The sequence below is a fragment of the Lepidochelys kempii genome, chromosome 12, assembly GCF_965140285.1.
Source record: "Lepidochelys kempii isolate rLepKem1 chromosome 12, rLepKem1.hap1, whole genome shotgun sequence".
Taxonomy (NCBI): domain Eukaryota; kingdom Metazoa; phylum Chordata; order Testudines; family Cheloniidae; genus Lepidochelys; species Lepidochelys kempii.
Window position 1 is genome coordinate 6,652,213 of NC_136391.1, and position 16,517 is coordinate 6,668,729.

The 16,517-nt window shown below is 39.1% G+C and overlaps 1 protein-coding gene and 1 non-coding gene across 14 annotated transcripts in view; both read left to right on the forward strand.

Moving 5' to 3' along the window:
- The window catches only part of CNOT1 (CCR4-NOT transcription complex subunit 1), a 90,776-nt gene that overhangs the window by 26,304 nt on the left and 47,955 nt on the right, over positions 1-16,517 (forward strand). For 4 of the 13 annotated variants that reach the window (XM_073307334.2, XM_073307332.2, XM_073307322.2 and 1 more), the window contains exons 14-21: positions 1,217-1,336; positions 2,254-2,376; positions 2,612-2,763; positions 10,078-10,228; positions 11,601-11,802; positions 12,516-12,662; positions 13,868-13,992; positions 16,208-16,494. In XM_073307334.2, the coding sequence (XP_073163435.1) occupies positions 1,217-1,336; positions 2,254-2,376; positions 2,612-2,763; positions 10,078-10,228; positions 11,601-11,802; positions 12,516-12,662; positions 13,868-13,992; positions 16,208-16,494 (1,307 nt within the window). The remainder of the gene's footprint in view (positions 1-1,216; positions 1,337-2,253; positions 2,377-2,611; positions 2,764-10,077; positions 10,229-11,600; positions 11,803-12,515; positions 12,663-13,867; positions 13,993-16,207; positions 16,495-16,517) is intronic. The other 9 variants (XM_073307324.2, XM_073307329.2, XM_073307323.2 and 6 more) reach the window with 6 other exon arrangements.
- LOC140896574 (small nucleolar RNA SNORA50) lies at positions 10,565-10,700 on the forward strand. Its single transcript, XR_012154584.1, has one exon. It is a non-coding gene; the product is annotated as a small nucleolar RNA SNORA50 (small nucleolar RNA).

Here is a 16,517-nt window from a genome sequence, read left to right on the forward strand (position 1 = left end):
AAATGTCAGGCACTAAATGAGTACATAAGCAGGCTGTTTTGGGGTTACCTGTTGCCCTCTCCATGCTATAGCTTTCACCATTGCTACCACTGATGGAGCTGCCCAAATGCTTGGAGGTAAGGAAAAGATGGCTGTAGCTGAGACCCCTGTCTTTTGGCTAACTGCATTAGAAAATCTTGTGCTCGAGTAGATCTGAACAGTGAAGTTCAATGATACAAAACCGACCTGGTCCTGGTCTATACTGACTACAAAGTCATGGTCATTCAGCATTGTTGGTCATCTCAAGCTCTTCCAGTTGTGGTGGGTTTTTTTGGTTACATTAGGAAAATCTCTTAAATTGAGGGCTAGAGTTGTCTTTATTGCTTGACCAGAGAAAACTTGCTGCAACAAAGCATGAGTTGAGTAAAGATCTTAACTGCAAGATCTAGCATTTTCCACTGGCCCAGGTTGTGGCATAAATGCAGAACATTGGTCTATCTTTCATGATGCAGTTCCATCAGCTGGTAAAACTTAAGTGTTCCCAAGATAAAAAGCAGGGAAGGGATAGCTCAGTGGTTTGAGCACTGACCTGCTAAACCCAGAGTTGTGAGTTCAATCCTTGAGGGGGCCATTTAGGGATCTGGGGCAAAAATTGGAGATTGGCCCTGCTTTGAGCAGGGGGTTGGACTAGATGACCTCCTGAGGCCCCTTCCAACCCTGATATTCTATGATCTATGTGAACAGCTAGACTTTAAAGACCCTTGATACCAATGAAAAGCTGAATTCTGTTTGTTTTGGGGATCTCACTCCCATTCTGTCTCCAAGAACATGTATTAAACCATGAGATATGGTATTCCATTACATAAGTGCAGATGGGATGCTACAATAGCTTATTCCAGTCTCCATTCCTGTGTGAATGGGAAAAGAATTAGACTGGTTTACTGATGGAATAATATGGGATGTGAACTCAACTTGTTTCACCATTCAAAAGGAAATTCAAAGATGTAGAATCATGTCTAGGTGGTGATTTTAGGCTCTTACAGTAGATTAACTGAGTGAACTATAACTGGTATTAACTACAGAACTTGCATGTAAACGCCATTAAAACTGTCGCATATAGGTGAAACATCCTGCACAAGTGTGAGTGAGCTATTCCAAATGTAAACTTCTGTAACAGTGTGTGGGGTTTTTCTAAGCAGCTCTGAATAAAGTGAAATCACAATTTAACTTTCCCTAGGGCCAGTCTCCTTCAATACGCCAACTTATCATGCATGCGATGGCTGAATGGTACATGAGAGGGGAGCAGTATGACCAGGCAAAATTGTCCCGTATTCTTGATGTTGCCCAAGACTTGAAGGTGAGTGGTTTTGAGAGGCATTTGTCATTATTTAGAGTGTTTATGAACTTAATGTTCCTTTTTTATAAGGGGAATTAAACTAGCAAGTGATAGAAAGTTAGTAAGAACTGTATTGCTAGAATGTGTTTGGATTCAGATGTTGGCATAAGTGGGTATCAAGACTACAAAAATTATGTAGAACTATAAGAATAGTTTCAACACTTTCTTTTCTTGAAGATGCTAGAAGTGGGAGCATAGGAAACTTATTTTAGAAAATTAAACTTTGTTTAAAGAGCACAGTTGTACTTAAGTGTGGTAAACAAGTGACACTAGTTCAGTAACTTTCCATACTAGTTCACTGAAATTGTATGTGCTGTACAGTTTCAGCTGACTTATTTTTGAGGTATTTATCACCTTTTTGAGGTATCTGTCACCTGTTAAAGTGGATGTAACAAATTTGGGGTGTCATTTGGTATAGCTGGACAGACTGCCTTCTGAAAAAAAATTTCTGTGCATCAACTACCGTTGACCATGAGGCACATTCAGAATGGATGTGAAATACTCATATGTTGTGCTCAGGGAGTGATAGGATAATTTGATTTGATTTCTGTGGTGTTGCAATAGAAACTGAGTAACTTTTTTTTATTACTCTGCCACTTATTGGTAAGGCTTCATATTAAGACTGTAAAAGCCCAAGCACAAGGTCAAGTCTAGTTGAAGGTAGCGTCATGCTTTCAGATCTAGAACCACTTGCTTAGTCTTATAAGCAAGACTTAACTATGAAGCTAATAGCACCAAATTTTTTTTGTTGACCAAGAAAGCAGTAGCAGCATGTTGTAGCAAAACTTGTCCAAAAAGCAGGTGGGGAGCAGAGAGCGTGAAAGAATGGGTAGGGTAACCTGATATTTTCACTAGTAGTCTTATTTTTTTTTCTTTAGGCCTTGTCAATGCTGCTAAATGGTACTCCATTTGCCTTTGTTATTGACCTTGCTGCACTTGCCTCTCGACGGGAATACCTCAAACTTGACAAATGGCTCACAGATAAAATTCGGGAGCATGGGGTAAAGCAGGATTTTTATTTCATTTCTGCATTTTATTTTTGGTGACTTAGTTAAGTCACTATAACAGTTTTAAGTAGTATTGAAGTTGTGGAAAACTTCTTTAGTCTGACAGTTCAGTGAAAATGTTGAATTATATAATAGCTTAGTGCAATTCTTTCCACCTGGCAATTGCTAAATTTGAAATCATGGCTGGTATGTGGTCTAAATAGAGATTAAAAGAATTTCTCTTCCCCAGGAGCCCTTCATCCAGGCCTGTATGACCTTCTTAAAGAGACGATGCCCATCTATTTTGGGGGGCCTTGCCCCAGAGAAAGACCAGCCCAAAAGTGCTCAGCTTCCTCCAGAAACACTGGCAACTATGTTGGCCTGCCTGCAAGCTTGTGCTGGGTAAGAAAATTGCATGCTTATGGTAACTGCATATGCTTGAAGACTCAACTGCAAGTGTCATAGTTGCAAAAGTATCTTAAAACTTGAGGTTTGGATTCCCTTGGTGCATGTGAAAGACGGGGCTGTACCATTTAGAGCCAGTCCCAGATAGAACCAGTGTGTTCAATCTTACTGCTAAATTCCTCTTGACAGTACTCTCAAGTGTTATGCATAAGCTATTAAAATTTTGTTTATCTCTGGATTTAGAAAGCTTTAGTCTGCATAGTAGTCACTTAAGAACAAGCAATAACTTTGGCTGTACTCTGAATCCTAATGTCCTCTGGGCTGGAGAACTAGAAGGTCCAGAAAAATCTTCTCAACCCTTTGTTACTTCCTCTTTTTATCTAAGAATCTGAACCACTTGCGCACACTAAAAAAAATTACTAAAGGAGACCAGATTGAGAAGAAAACAGTCTTGTATGCAGGCTTTCCTAATCCCAATCACAGGTCTGAAATCTTGGATTTCAGCCCTAATCAGAAACAAGCATTTTAGTAAACTTTCTGGCTAGAAATTAATTCCCCATTTATTGTAATTTATGGGGGAAGTTGTCTCCCAAACATTTTACCTTGAAATTGCACCATGGTGCAACATGTATTTAGGAAGATATCCCTATAACTAAAGTGCTGGTGAATCTAGTTTCAACACACGATGTGCAGGAACGTCTAGCGATGCCAGAAATGTCCTGGAAACCTGTTTGTTTTTGTTTTTGACCAAACCACTTTGTCCTTATGCTAGTAAAAACCGCAATCTTGTTCTATAGCAATAAGTGTTTTAAACAGTTGTTTACTCTGAAGAACAGTTTGTAGTGAAGTCAGACAAGTGTAGACACTGAAATCTGTTCATCTACTAAGTGTCTGATAAACTCACAGACCACTAAGTTACTTGAAGGGAGGGGGGAAACAAATCTTCTACTCAAGGAATATGTATGTACCGAGTCAAAAATTAGTGGTAACACCTTTTTTAATTTTATTTTTTAAAGTACTCGTGGCAACTTTTTAGGGTCATGAAACCCCTATAAATACAAGTGTCCCCCTAGGTGCAATCACTGGGATGAAATTGATGCGCATGTTCTCTTCCCCCCACTCCTTCCAAACATCCCTTGCCTGCTCTGTGTAGAGGGATTAAAATGAAAAGGTTTCTTCTTTTCCTCTTTCTTCCAAGAACACATCATTTTCTCTCTCCCTTACCCCTAGTTCCTGTTGGTGCTGACTGGCTCCTGGATCATTGTATCTGGCAGAGCCAGTGGGGGGAGGAGGAGGAACAGATACTGCCTCACTTCCTCCTCCTTCAACAGTTTCCCTTCTCTGAGCAGGGCTAGACTCATGTTGAGGTTGAAGGGGCAAAGTAAGTGGGAAGAATAACAAGTGCAAGTGTGGGAATCAAAGGGCTTGGAGAGCGAATGGCTGCCTTTGTGCAAATGTAGGGGAAGGAACTACTGTGAGACATGGATAGAGAACTGAGGAGGAGAGGCTGCTTGTGTGGGTGGGCATGAGGGGGTTGGGACATGCTTGGCACATGATACATGGACTGCCCATTTGGGCTCCTGGGAAGCTGCATGAGAGTGAATGTTTCTTTTTGGGGAGGGGGGGAGAAGGAGGGTTCTCAATGCCTGTATACGTGCTTGATTTTTGAGGAGAGGATGGTAGTGTGTGGACTTCAGAGGTGTGAGGCTGGCTGATGAACTTCTGTCCTGGGAAGAAGTATAGGAGACAGTTTGGGGTAGGGGGAGGAAATGGAGGTTGAGAGAGTGGGGAGACTGAATAGTAAACACAGGAAAGGAGTGATAATGTGGAAAGGGGCAAACACAATGTGGGAAAAGAGAGGACAAGAGGGAGAATACAGGAAAAAATGTGTGTGGGGGGGAAGTAAATAGGCTTCACTTACAGGAAGGAATGATACAATAACACTTTTTTTAAATTTAGGTATTTAAAAGGGTGGGATTGAATGTTTATGGAGCCAGACCTAACTGGCAATGCAGTCTCTCCAATTTTTTTATATTTGATGAACAAAATTTTCTGATCCTCTTTTCCTGTGGTTGCAAAGTAGGTGCGGCATCTTCCTGTATTTCTCAATAGGGCTGGTACACTAAAAGCAAATGGGCATCCATGTTTCATACCAATTCTAAATGATCCTTTACAAAGTTAACATTATGCAGAGATACTTAAATTTTAAACCTAGAATTTTACATAATGTACTTCTGGGGGCAGTCTGCACCAAAACATTAAAAATTCTGCACACTATTTTAAAATTCTGCAAATGTTTGTCAAAATAACACTACATAATCATGCCAGTTTCAATTATTTTGGTAATTTTGTTTCAGAATACTGGTCAGCAAGTGTTTATAACAATACATACATTTACGCTTCCCCAGGAGTAGTTACAGAAATCCCTATCACAACCCAGTTCCTGTTTCTTTGCCCCCAGACACCCACACCCTCTTCTCCCCCCGCCCCTCCCTGAGCCCAGCTGCACATGCCCCCCATACCCCACCCCAAGCCAAGGGATCCAGAGAGAGAAACAGCCTGATGCTCAGTCCCAGGCTTACATGGCGTTTCCTGTGCGCTGCTCTCTCCTTCCCTCAGGGCATGCTGGCAGCTGCCAGGAATCTGCTGGGTCCAGCAGTGGCTAGCAGCACTGCAGCCTGTTTCTGTGGGGGGGGAAAGGAAATTCTGCATGCACATTAATTTCTGCAAAATTCTGTGTTGTGCAGAATTCCCACAGGAGTACTAATGTTATAAGATGAAAAAAAGAGTCTTCAATTTTACCTATTTTGAGGTGTATCAGTTCTTTCTGCTGCCTAGATATACTAATGTCCTGACGAGAGATTCTTGTAGAATTCAAGGTATATTAGGTTAACATTTGAGTTTTCAAACAGGGTGTAGTGACTTCAAATCACCATTAATTAAATTTAAATCAGCAAGTAGGAATCATTAATTGATATTAATCCTGTTTTTCACTTGTCTTTTTTTAGTTATTTTCCTAAAGAGAGGTTGATCCTCATTGGTGGATAACCATTAAAACAGATTTAGTTACAAATCAACATAATGTTATGCTAACCAGGAGGATATATCATAACTGTACACATTTATTCAAGCAATTAAACAGTTTAATTTACACTTATTCAGATTCTTAATTTGAACTTAGTATTTTAGAAAATGGTGGATAATGCATTTCTCTTCTACATAATTTTTTTTTGCTTGTGATTTGTCTATTTAGATGGAAATACAATTTAATTTTATTGTGCTGGAAACATACATGTTTCACTAAACTTGTTTTGCATTTAAAACTGATTAATGAACAAAGGAACTATTCACTGTAGTTTGTGTTCAGAAATCAGTTCAATTTACTATATCCTTCAAGATTATGTAACTAGTAGATCTCATCGTCGCATCTAGTATGTGTGTACATGGGTTTTTTCCAATCTAAGTTTTTCCTCCTTTTTTCCCAACTCCCAATTGGCTTACCTTAGAAGGAATTAGTCATTGACCTGAAGTAGTTGAATAAACTGAAATGAAGAAAATATTCTCTGCACCTGTCTACAGCTGCTTTAGCCCTTCAAATTCTAGTTCCAGGTGACTAACTAGTGACTTCCACCTAGTCGGTTATTTGACTTTCTTTAAGACTTGGCATCAGATGTACTGCTTAATATTTTTAGTATTTATTTTAATCATTTTAGGTCTTAACATAGGGTGTTAACTTCAAATTTAATCTTAAATGGGTTTATTTTTTTTAAAAGAACCTGTATTTAATTTCAATAAAATTCTTTTTAGTTTTTATCCAAGCTGGCTTCAAGCTTTCATAAGTGTGAGCTTTATTTAAATAACTCCATAATGAACAATCTCATCCTCCCATCCACGTAGTATCCATGCAGCAACTACAGCAATGGCTTTCATAAAAAGGGCTGCTCTGAAAGCATTTAATGTAACTGACTCTCTTGATGTGAATTAACAACTACAAATGAGAATGCATAAGGAAGGATGGCCTAGTGGTTGGGGGTTAGCTTCCGACTCTGGAGACCTAACGGAGCAGGGACTTGAACCCATCTTACTTTGTGCACTTGAACAAATCACTGTCTCTGCCTCAGTTCACCATCTGTAAAATGGGAATAATAGCACTTTCCCTACCTCTTGGGTGCTGTGAGGATAAATACCATAGGGGTTGTGAGGTTCTCCTCCTACAGTAATGGCTGGTTATAGATGGAGAATAGGCAATACTTTGGGCATGCCTACACAGGGGGCATCCAGGAAAATTAATCCAAATTAATTAAAGGTGTGAATTGTAAGTGGATTAGTTGAACTGCATTGTATAAATCCCTATGTGGATGTTTCTGTTCAGAATTGAAGTGACCATTATTCAGTTTAGTTTTAATTGGTGAATTAAACTGAATTAAGGCCACTTTAATTCTGAGCAGTCCGTGGAAGGGGAGAAATAGGGAGAAATAGCACTTATACAAAATGCTGAGGTCTGCTTACTGGGTAGCTGCTCACTTCCCACAATGTGGGCGCTATAGCGAATATAGAACAAGGGATTATTTTTATAAAGACTTGTCTTGAGAGGCAAATGACAAGTCTAGTCTTGGATCTATTTCTGTATGCAAAGGCCAGTTGTAATATTTCAGAGGATAACAAATTAATAGTTTTATCTTCTGACTACTTACTACTATATAAGGTCTAAGATCCCACTGAAAAATGTCCTCGTCTTGGGCAGCATGCACATTTGACATTTACTTAAGGCTTTCTGAAGCAGTACAGCCCTTTTTTGTCAGAGATCCCCGTGCCCAGCCTAATCAGTGGTTTTAAATCAAGAGGAATGTGGGTTTTTTAAGATATATTTTGGGATGGTCTCTATCCTCCTAGTGTCCCCCTGAGATCAAAAATCTTAGAATGGCTGGGAAATGCCTCTAGTCCCTGCTTCAAATTATTTCAGATAAAAATAAATTTCTTGGTGAAGTAATTGCATGTGATGTTGAATGTTCACCTCTTTTCCTTGGCTTCTGAAAATTTTATATATACATACATACGCACCTGGAATTCCACTCAGACTGCAGAGGTTCATTGTCCTTTTTACAGATATACCACCAAGAAGGGAGTCAGAGCTGGGGAGACCTAGGGCTTGTCTACATTACCCGCTGGATCGACGGGCAGCTTGGGGAAACTTGAGGCACAGGGGAGCTGACTTAGAGACACTACACACCTCTTGCCATGACAGTGCTGGGCTTCTAAAGTCCACATGGCTGAACTATAGATAATGGTAGCCCACAGCATGGGAGTGGTAGGTAAAGAACTCTTTGAGGTTGATCTGGGACATGTTGCTCTAGTTTGCAGAGTGTGGGAGTAGAAACCATGTTGGAGAACTGTGGTGGTATGAAATATCTGAAAGGGTTGCTGCTGAGCAATGCTTAGACTTCTTAAAAACTTGAACTTCCAGGCAAAGAACTTGTTAAGGTAGAGCTGAGGTTGAGTAGACATAGAAAGCTTTTTGAAAACATTAAAAAGAAAAGGAGTACTTGTGGCGCCTTAGAGACTAACCAATTTATTTGAGCATAAGCTTTCGTGAGCTACAGCTCACTTCATCGGATGCATGAAAACATTGTAGTTAAGCAGTTTTTTTTACCTGGAAATACTTGTTTCCTCTTAAACATATGGAAGTAAGTTGATCACCCAAACATCATTAACCTTAAATGCACCTTTAATTAAACATCCTTCACCCCCAAAGATTTAGCACCTTTGAACAGACTATTGCTAGTTGTCCCTGAATTAGGAGGTAGTCAGTCAAAATAATCTCTGGGGTTTACTAGAGTAAGTAGATCCACATCAAAGTTAAATTGTGCAGTTCTTGTGCAAGAATATCTACCCCACTGTCTTGCAAACTAATTCAACAAATATACTATTGGAGCAAGAAACTAATCTGCTGAGCATGAAAAGTAGGCTTACTAGCAATGGGTATGCTCTCTTGCAGAGAGAAAGCACTTCGACTATTCCCATATTATGCCCGTCTCTTGAAGACCTTATTTATTGGATCTTGCTTTCTTGGTCTCTATAGAGAAAGCTGTTAGTGACTTGTCCGGTCTTTTCTTTCATCTAAATATATTGAATCCTCCTGAGATCTTCTTAATGTCTTAGATTTTTCACTGTTGCTTAAGTCATGGAAATGCCCGTCCTCTTAAAAGCTTTCCTGTGACGCTAGCTAGCTAGGTCAAACCATAGCCCCTTATGGCTGCATAAAAATGCTAGAGAATGGAATGAGAGCAACGCAGTGATGGTCTTGGACTTACAGTAACAGAACTCTAATTATATGGTGTATAACCTTGATACTCCAAGTACAACATGATGAAATAGGAGAACAGGGTAGTCTTATCCAAAAGGAGACTTCAACCTTCCCCCTCCCTCTTAAACTACTATCTCATTCTATTCTTCTACAGAGCTCATGTTTCAAATGTTGTCCAAGAAATAGACTAGGGCTTCCTAGGAGTCTGTTCTTTCTTTAAACCCTGTTAAGAGGCATATTCTGTTTTTAGGAGACCCAGTATGTCTTACATTACTGAATAACTTTTATTTTAGGATTATCTAAGACATGAGTATTGACATAGGGAAAATCAAGTGTGGGAAACTGGTTTCCCTATCAAGACTGTCCTTTCCTATGTATCTAATGGAAATCAAATAAAATGTAGCTAATATTCAATACACAGTTATGCAAATGTTTATGTACTGACAGCTGTCAGCACTTATGAATTGATACCCTGATTCGACTTACAGTTGGTTTCGACTTTACGACGCTGGGTCCTGCAATGGAGTGGATTGTGGTTCCAGGTTATTTGTTTCAACTTACAATGCAATTTTCAGAAATCAATTGTCTTAAGTCTGAGGACTGCCTGTACACCAGAGGGGGCAGGGTTTTGTTGCTTTCTGGGAGCTAGAACATATTGACTTAAGTGTGTAACTTTTCACTAAAGATGGTATCTGCGGTCACTCAGTCACTGGTTTAAAGTCTAGTGTAAGTCTTTTAGAAAGACATGCTGCGGTTTGTAGGCTCTAGAAGTCTCTAGAGTGCTTCTCAAGTTACTTGACTGCTTAGTGAGTCTAACAAAGATGCAACAGTAGGGATAGTATAATTATTGTAAAGTAATTGCAAAATCTTTTATCTACTTCTCGAAAGCCACACTTATTGCCTGTCTTGAAATACATGGTCCCGTTTGCTAAAGAGAAACTGAACAGGCTGGATTGGCCAGTCTTAGGAATGCTATATGGCTTATCACCCAAGTCTTCTCTTCTTAGGAGTGTTTCACAGGAGCTGTCAGAGACCATCCTCACTATGGTAGCCAATTGTAGTAATGTCATGAACAAGGCTAGACAGCCACCACCTGGAGTCATGCCAAAGGGACGTCCACCAAGTGCTAGCAGCTTGGATGCCATCTCTCCTGTACAGGTAGATTAATGACATGCTACAGTTTCAGAACAGTGGTAATTGGCATTTGTTTGCTGCATAAACTGAACTCTGGTAACAGAACTAAATAATCTGTCAGTTGGCTCCCTTAAACTACTTATGCATGCATGTCTACATAACTTGCTTGTGTTTTAACTACAAAATAGTGTGTAATGGGTTTAGTTCAGAGCTAACTTTCACTTCTGGAATGTTTGTAACAAGTAACTGAAGCTTAGCAGAATGGGAGCAATAAAAAGTGAAATACAAACTTGGCTTAATTAAAAACTTAGTGAAGGTTTCTTTAAAGTGGTAAAGAATTTACTTAGACTTTTGAGGATTAAGCACTGCCTTTGAACCTGATGTGTCTTGTTTGTAGCTTCACGGGCCAAGCAACAGTGCTAGAGCATAAGGACTTGTTATAACTGGGGCTCTTCAGCTCTCAACTGAACTGCTCTTTTAAAAACAAGGTACATTTTACTCCCTGCCGCTCACCACCCCTTCCTCCTCTGGGAGCAACACATTCCAAACCGATTTTACTTCTTGCAACTACATTCGATGGCACATTGAAATGTTAAGAAATGAACTTTTCCCCTATAAATTAGTGGCACTTCAGTATTCCTATAGATGTCGAAGGCATCAGTATTTTGCAGGCTAAAGAAGTAAAGCAGTTTAACAGCTTTCAGAAGTGGGAAAACTACTCCTTAGATAAAGCTATTAAATATCCTGGGAACACTACAAACTGCTACTGTGAGCAATTAGAGCAGCAGAATGTTTTGGATAACTAGTCTGTAGCCTGGCCATCTTCTGTATAGCTGGTGCAGTTTCTAGAACTCTCACCTCCTAGAGTCAGCATCTCTAATTATAGGTGCTATATTGTGGGACCTCTGAAGGCCTATGCAAAAGATCATGTTCCAGTTCTCTTAAAATTGGACACAGTGGGATCCCTTATACAATGCGATCTATAAATAGTGTTCATGAAATTTTACTGCAGCCAGTAACGTTTTTTTAATGACCTAAAACTGAAAGTCATAAGTTGCTGTAATATCAGATATATAAGTATTGCTTTTTAACCCAATTTTTTGTTAAAGTCAAATGTGTAATATTAGGGTCTTGAATCTCAAAGCTTTTAATAGACTTGGATTTTACATCTATAGGGTTGTAGCAGACTTAGGTTAAATCTAAAAATGTGATAAATGTCTAACATTTTGTAGATAAACAGGATCTTGTTGGGGTGACCGGTATGATGTCATAGGCTAAAGTTACAGCTATGTGTCCAAAATAGTCCCTAAGAGAGTATTGGAGTGGTGTCTAAGTTATTGCCAAGAAGAGCTGATAAATGTATATGGCTGTTTATAATCTGCATTTCTTTATTCAGATTGACCCGCTTGCTGGGATGGCATCTCTTAGTTTAGGTGGTTCAGCTGTTCCACATACCCAGAGTATGCAAGGCTTCCCTCCAAATTTGGGTTCTGCTTTCAGTACACCTCAGTCACCAGCAAAAGCATTTCCTCCCCTTTCTACCCAAAATCAGACAACTGCTTTCAGTGGCATTGGAGGACTCTCTTCACAACTTCCAGGTACTACCTGTTTGCATTTTGAGGTAACAAACTGTTCAAGTGCTGCTACAGTTGCCTTGGTCAGAGGTATTGGGCAAGAACAGCAGTATGCTTATTTGTTAGGATTTAATTAAAATTTGCTCCCGCTTCCACACCAAAGTGCTCAGTGCAGCAAAACAAATCAATATAATGTACTTCAATAAAGGGAGGGTCCCATTTTTAAAAAAAAAATTATGGGTATGCAGTTCTGACCTCTTGGAATGTTTTGCCCATTTAAGACCCTCTGAAGTATATTAAAGTGCTGCATCTGAATAAAAGGATGAAATTTTGATTGGGAGCAATCTGAGCCTTTTGACAAACTTCAGTAGACCACTTGAAGTAGCGTAACATGGACTAAAGAAAAGGAGTCACCTTAGACTAACAAATTTATTTGAGCATAAGCTTTCGTGAGCTACAGTTCGCTTCATCGGATGCTGTAGCTCACAAAAGCTTATGCTCAAATTTTAGTCTCTAAGGTGCCACAAGTACTCCTTTTCTTTTTGCGAATACAGACTAACACGGCTGCTACTCTGAAACCCATCATTATGGACTAAAGAGTTGCATATGAAATTGGATAACATGGGGATACTTATTACGTGACCTAGCTGGTCAAGTTTGTGGGAATAATCATTTTTTCTTACTACATGCAAGTAGTGGAGTACAAATGAGATGACTGATACCTTGTTTGGCCCCAGTAGGTGGTCTTACTACGGGTAGCCTAACTGGTATAGGGACTGGGGCCCTTGGCCTCCCTGCAGTGAACAACGATCCATTCGTGCAAAGGAAACTGAGTACATCTGGACTGAACCAGCCTACATTCCAGCAGAGTAAGATGAAACCTTGTAAGTGGTAGTGTTGTCTGTGACTGAAGTGTGACTGTGGTCTGCAGTTAACCTGCATTTCCTCCAGGGCAGGCTTGCGGCCAGTAGATGGCAGATCCCAGAAATATGGCTCTGGTTTTCACTCTGCAGCATGAAACTGGCTACTTTAAAACTGCTGGCATTAGAAGCTTGCAGAGTAGCCCTGAGGGAGTAGAAAGAAGCAGTTTTATAGTGAAGTAAATAGCTCAATGAAATGTTATAAATCTGCATGAACAGTGTTGCTCTGCTTCTTTGTTCTGCTGTATATTGAACAAAATATGCCCCATCTTTTTATAAGGGGTTTTATATATGTGTGTGAGAGATTAGTGTTACAAAAATGAAATTATGTAGAGAACTAATAAACCAGAGGTGCTTTAAGTGGGATATTACCAATCAGAGGATTTAATAAAGGGAGGAAGTGGTAAATTAGGATGTTAAAACTGGGAAGAAAAACAAATTCAGGCTAGTTTGTTTCTGAGAACGGAATATTTGGTCTCCCCAGTCCAGCCAAGAGTCTGTCTGGCTGTAACTGGCACAGCTGTATCTCTTGACTGCATACAGTTAAATTTCACACCGTTTGCTTTGGTGACTTTCTAAGATGTGCAATCGGATATTAAACCTTTCAGACATTATTATGTCAGTAATCCACTACCTGGCAGCTTGTCCATAAAACTGAATGTGTGAAAAGCTAATCTAATAGGTCCCCAGTGAACATACAGCTGGAGGTTGATTTGACCCTCTTTCTGCTACTTGGGCTGAGCATTCAGTGACTTGGCTTGAAGTGCACTGGTTGATCTGAAAGTGCTTGTGTGAAAGACTGTCTGCATGTTAGTGTTGTGTAGCATGCTCTCTTTTTATGTTCACTTGCACATTGGGTTAGGCTTCAATTTAATTTTAGAGGTGAAATATATTCTAGGAGCACTAGCTTAAGATTCAGTTTATTTCAAATTGATCACTGTTAGCAAAACACAAATCTTACTAAGTTAACAGACCCATGGTTTTAAATAAAATGTGCTCATTAAATCAACAAAAACTACTTAAAAGCATATCAGCCCTGTCAAGAGGATTAAGTAGGTTCTACATATGTTTGAACAGATATCTGAAAATGAATTGAAAAGAACAAGAAAAAAGTCATTTGCTAATGAATTAACTCGGATGTTACTCTTTACTGTCCATTTTCCCAACAGCTGACTTATCTCAGGTGTGGCCAGAGGCAAATCAGCACTTTAGTAAAGAAATAGATGATGAGGCAAACAGCTACTTTCAGCGCATTTATAATCATCCACCACACCCCACCATGTCTGTAGATGAGGTGAGTTTCCTTCTGCAATGATCACATCACTTGTCCAGAGACTTGTTTTATGGTTGAAAGTAATTCTCTTTAAGGTCTTTAATAAATATTGAGGCAATAGCAACATTGCTTTTTGTTTGGTTGCAGTTTGAGGAAGTAAATTGAGTGCACAAATTTTCAAGGACCTGTCTGTGGTACACTGGGTAAAAACACCCAGTTGCACTTGTGCATTAAGTGCAGTTTTAAGTTCTAGCTGCTGAAAATGTTAAATTGGATGGACCTAGTCATGTGAAATCCAAGCACAAGTATTCAACATTGGTGCCAAAGCTTAAAGGGACACCGTCAACTTAAACCATATTTTTATCTGAAAAGAATGAACATATGCAATTAACATCTAAAATTACTATAAATGACAAGTGAAAAATGCTCTTTTCAGTTTTAGCTTATACACTTGACAGTACTGTGTAGTGGTTTACTTTCTCCTCCTGTCACTAGTCAATTTCCCCTTTCTTGTGTGTCTCGCACAACAGGGAGAGGAAAACACTTTATTAAATTTTTTTTAAAGAGACACAAATATCAGGGAGACTCAGTGGCAAGTATAATCCTGAGGCTAAGTTCAATTTGCTTGTTGAAATAGACTATTTCAAGTTAACGATGTCCCTCTAAATATATTTGCACACTTACGGATTATTGAAAAGCACTGTTTAATGAGCTCTACTTCCTGTATTTCAGAATCAAATTTAGGAGCAATACAAAGCAATATTAAAAAAGTCTCATTTGAAGACCATTGCAAATAAATCTGACAAATGTATAAATATAAACATGGTCTCTATCTGATAAAGGAAAAAATGAAATTATGAGCAATACTGTAGCAGGTCTAATCTACAACAGATATTCTTGGGAACCTCCCCCAGCAATTATTTCACAGTCCAAATACTGTAAAAATCTAATGCTGAATTTCCAATTACTTCATGTGTATTGAAGGGGGAAAAATTTGAAAGTAATTACTCTGCTAAAATGACATACAAGGGATTGTCTTTAACTCAGAAGCAAGCATGTTGGAAGTATTGTTCTGACAAACTAGAATGTCTGAGGATTTGAAGAAAATGGATAAACTGTCCATTTGACCTGAGTAAAATAGGATTTTGCTCGTTTATTCCTTTTGCTGAGGCCACAGGTTTGAAGAAAAATCACCTTTTTAAAAGCAATATACATGCATATGAGGCGGCTACTTAGTACAGTCTGACATTTTATTTGCACAGATGGGCATAATTAGTTATTGGTGAGGTGCACAATTAGTATGTAAAGTACTTGCACACTCGTTCTTTACTGTGTGCTTGAAACACTCCTGTTGTGAAGCCTTGAATGTTACTTTCGTGACTATTTTGAGATTCCTGGGGAAGATTTAAAACTATTATACCAGTTAAAATGACTTCTTGGGATTCCATGTTTTGATCAAACTCAATCAGATTTACAACTAAAGATCTGTATAACTGCCAGTCCTATAAACTCAACCTTAGAATGAAATTCAAATGAGAGGGGTGTGCGACTTGTGTATTATCCCGATGATTCTGCAATCAGAATGTACTCTGAACCAAATAAAATCTAGCTTTCTTTCTCATTTCTGTTAGCTGTACTGTGCTAACAAGAGGTCTTTCTTAAAATAAAATAAGGCCTAAAGCAGACATCACCTGGGATATGTAGAGAGCAGATCTGAGTGAGAGGTAGTGGTTTTTTTAACATGGTCCCTTTTCTGACCATAATTGCACTTTTCAGTGCTTTAAAAATTAATACTTTTGGGCTGATAGTATGTACATAAACTTAGCCCAATTTGAATATGTACAGCTGAAATGAAGCCTCATGACCTGTAAATGTAGCAGTGCTGTCAGATTGACAAACTACTTGAAAGCTTTTGCAAAAAAAGATACTGGCCTGAAAAATTGTAAGGCAGCTACAATACAAACAGATGAGGTTTCTAGCATCCACAGAATCTGCATAACAGCTACACTAAAAGCTAGTTGTCCCACCATTTCTTGACAAGACTTTAAATAATAAATAAATAAATTTGAGTTTTACATATAGATTCCTGCCCTCAGGTTTGGCAGTTTTGCACTGGGAATTGGGTTTTCCCAGTGCAATTTACATTAGTGACTAGTTGCAGGTGCTCTTGAACCCACTGGTGTGAAAGGGCTGAGATGAAATAAGTCTCTTGGTAACAGTTTCTATTTCTTTGCAGGTGTTAGAAATGCTACAGAGGTTTAAGGACTCCAACATTAAGCGGGAACGAGAAGTGTTTAACTGTATGCTGAGGAACTTGTTTGAGGAGTACCGTTTTTTCCCCCAATACCCAGACAAAGAGCTGCACATAACAGCCTGCCTCTTTGGTGGGATAATAGAGAAAGGACTGGTTACTTACATGGCATTGGGTCTGGCCCTGCGCTATGTTCTTGAAGCCTTACGAAAGCCTTTTGCATCCAAAATGTACTATTTTGGTATTGCTGCACTAGATAGATTTAAAAATAGGTGAGTGATTTTTGTAATCTTTC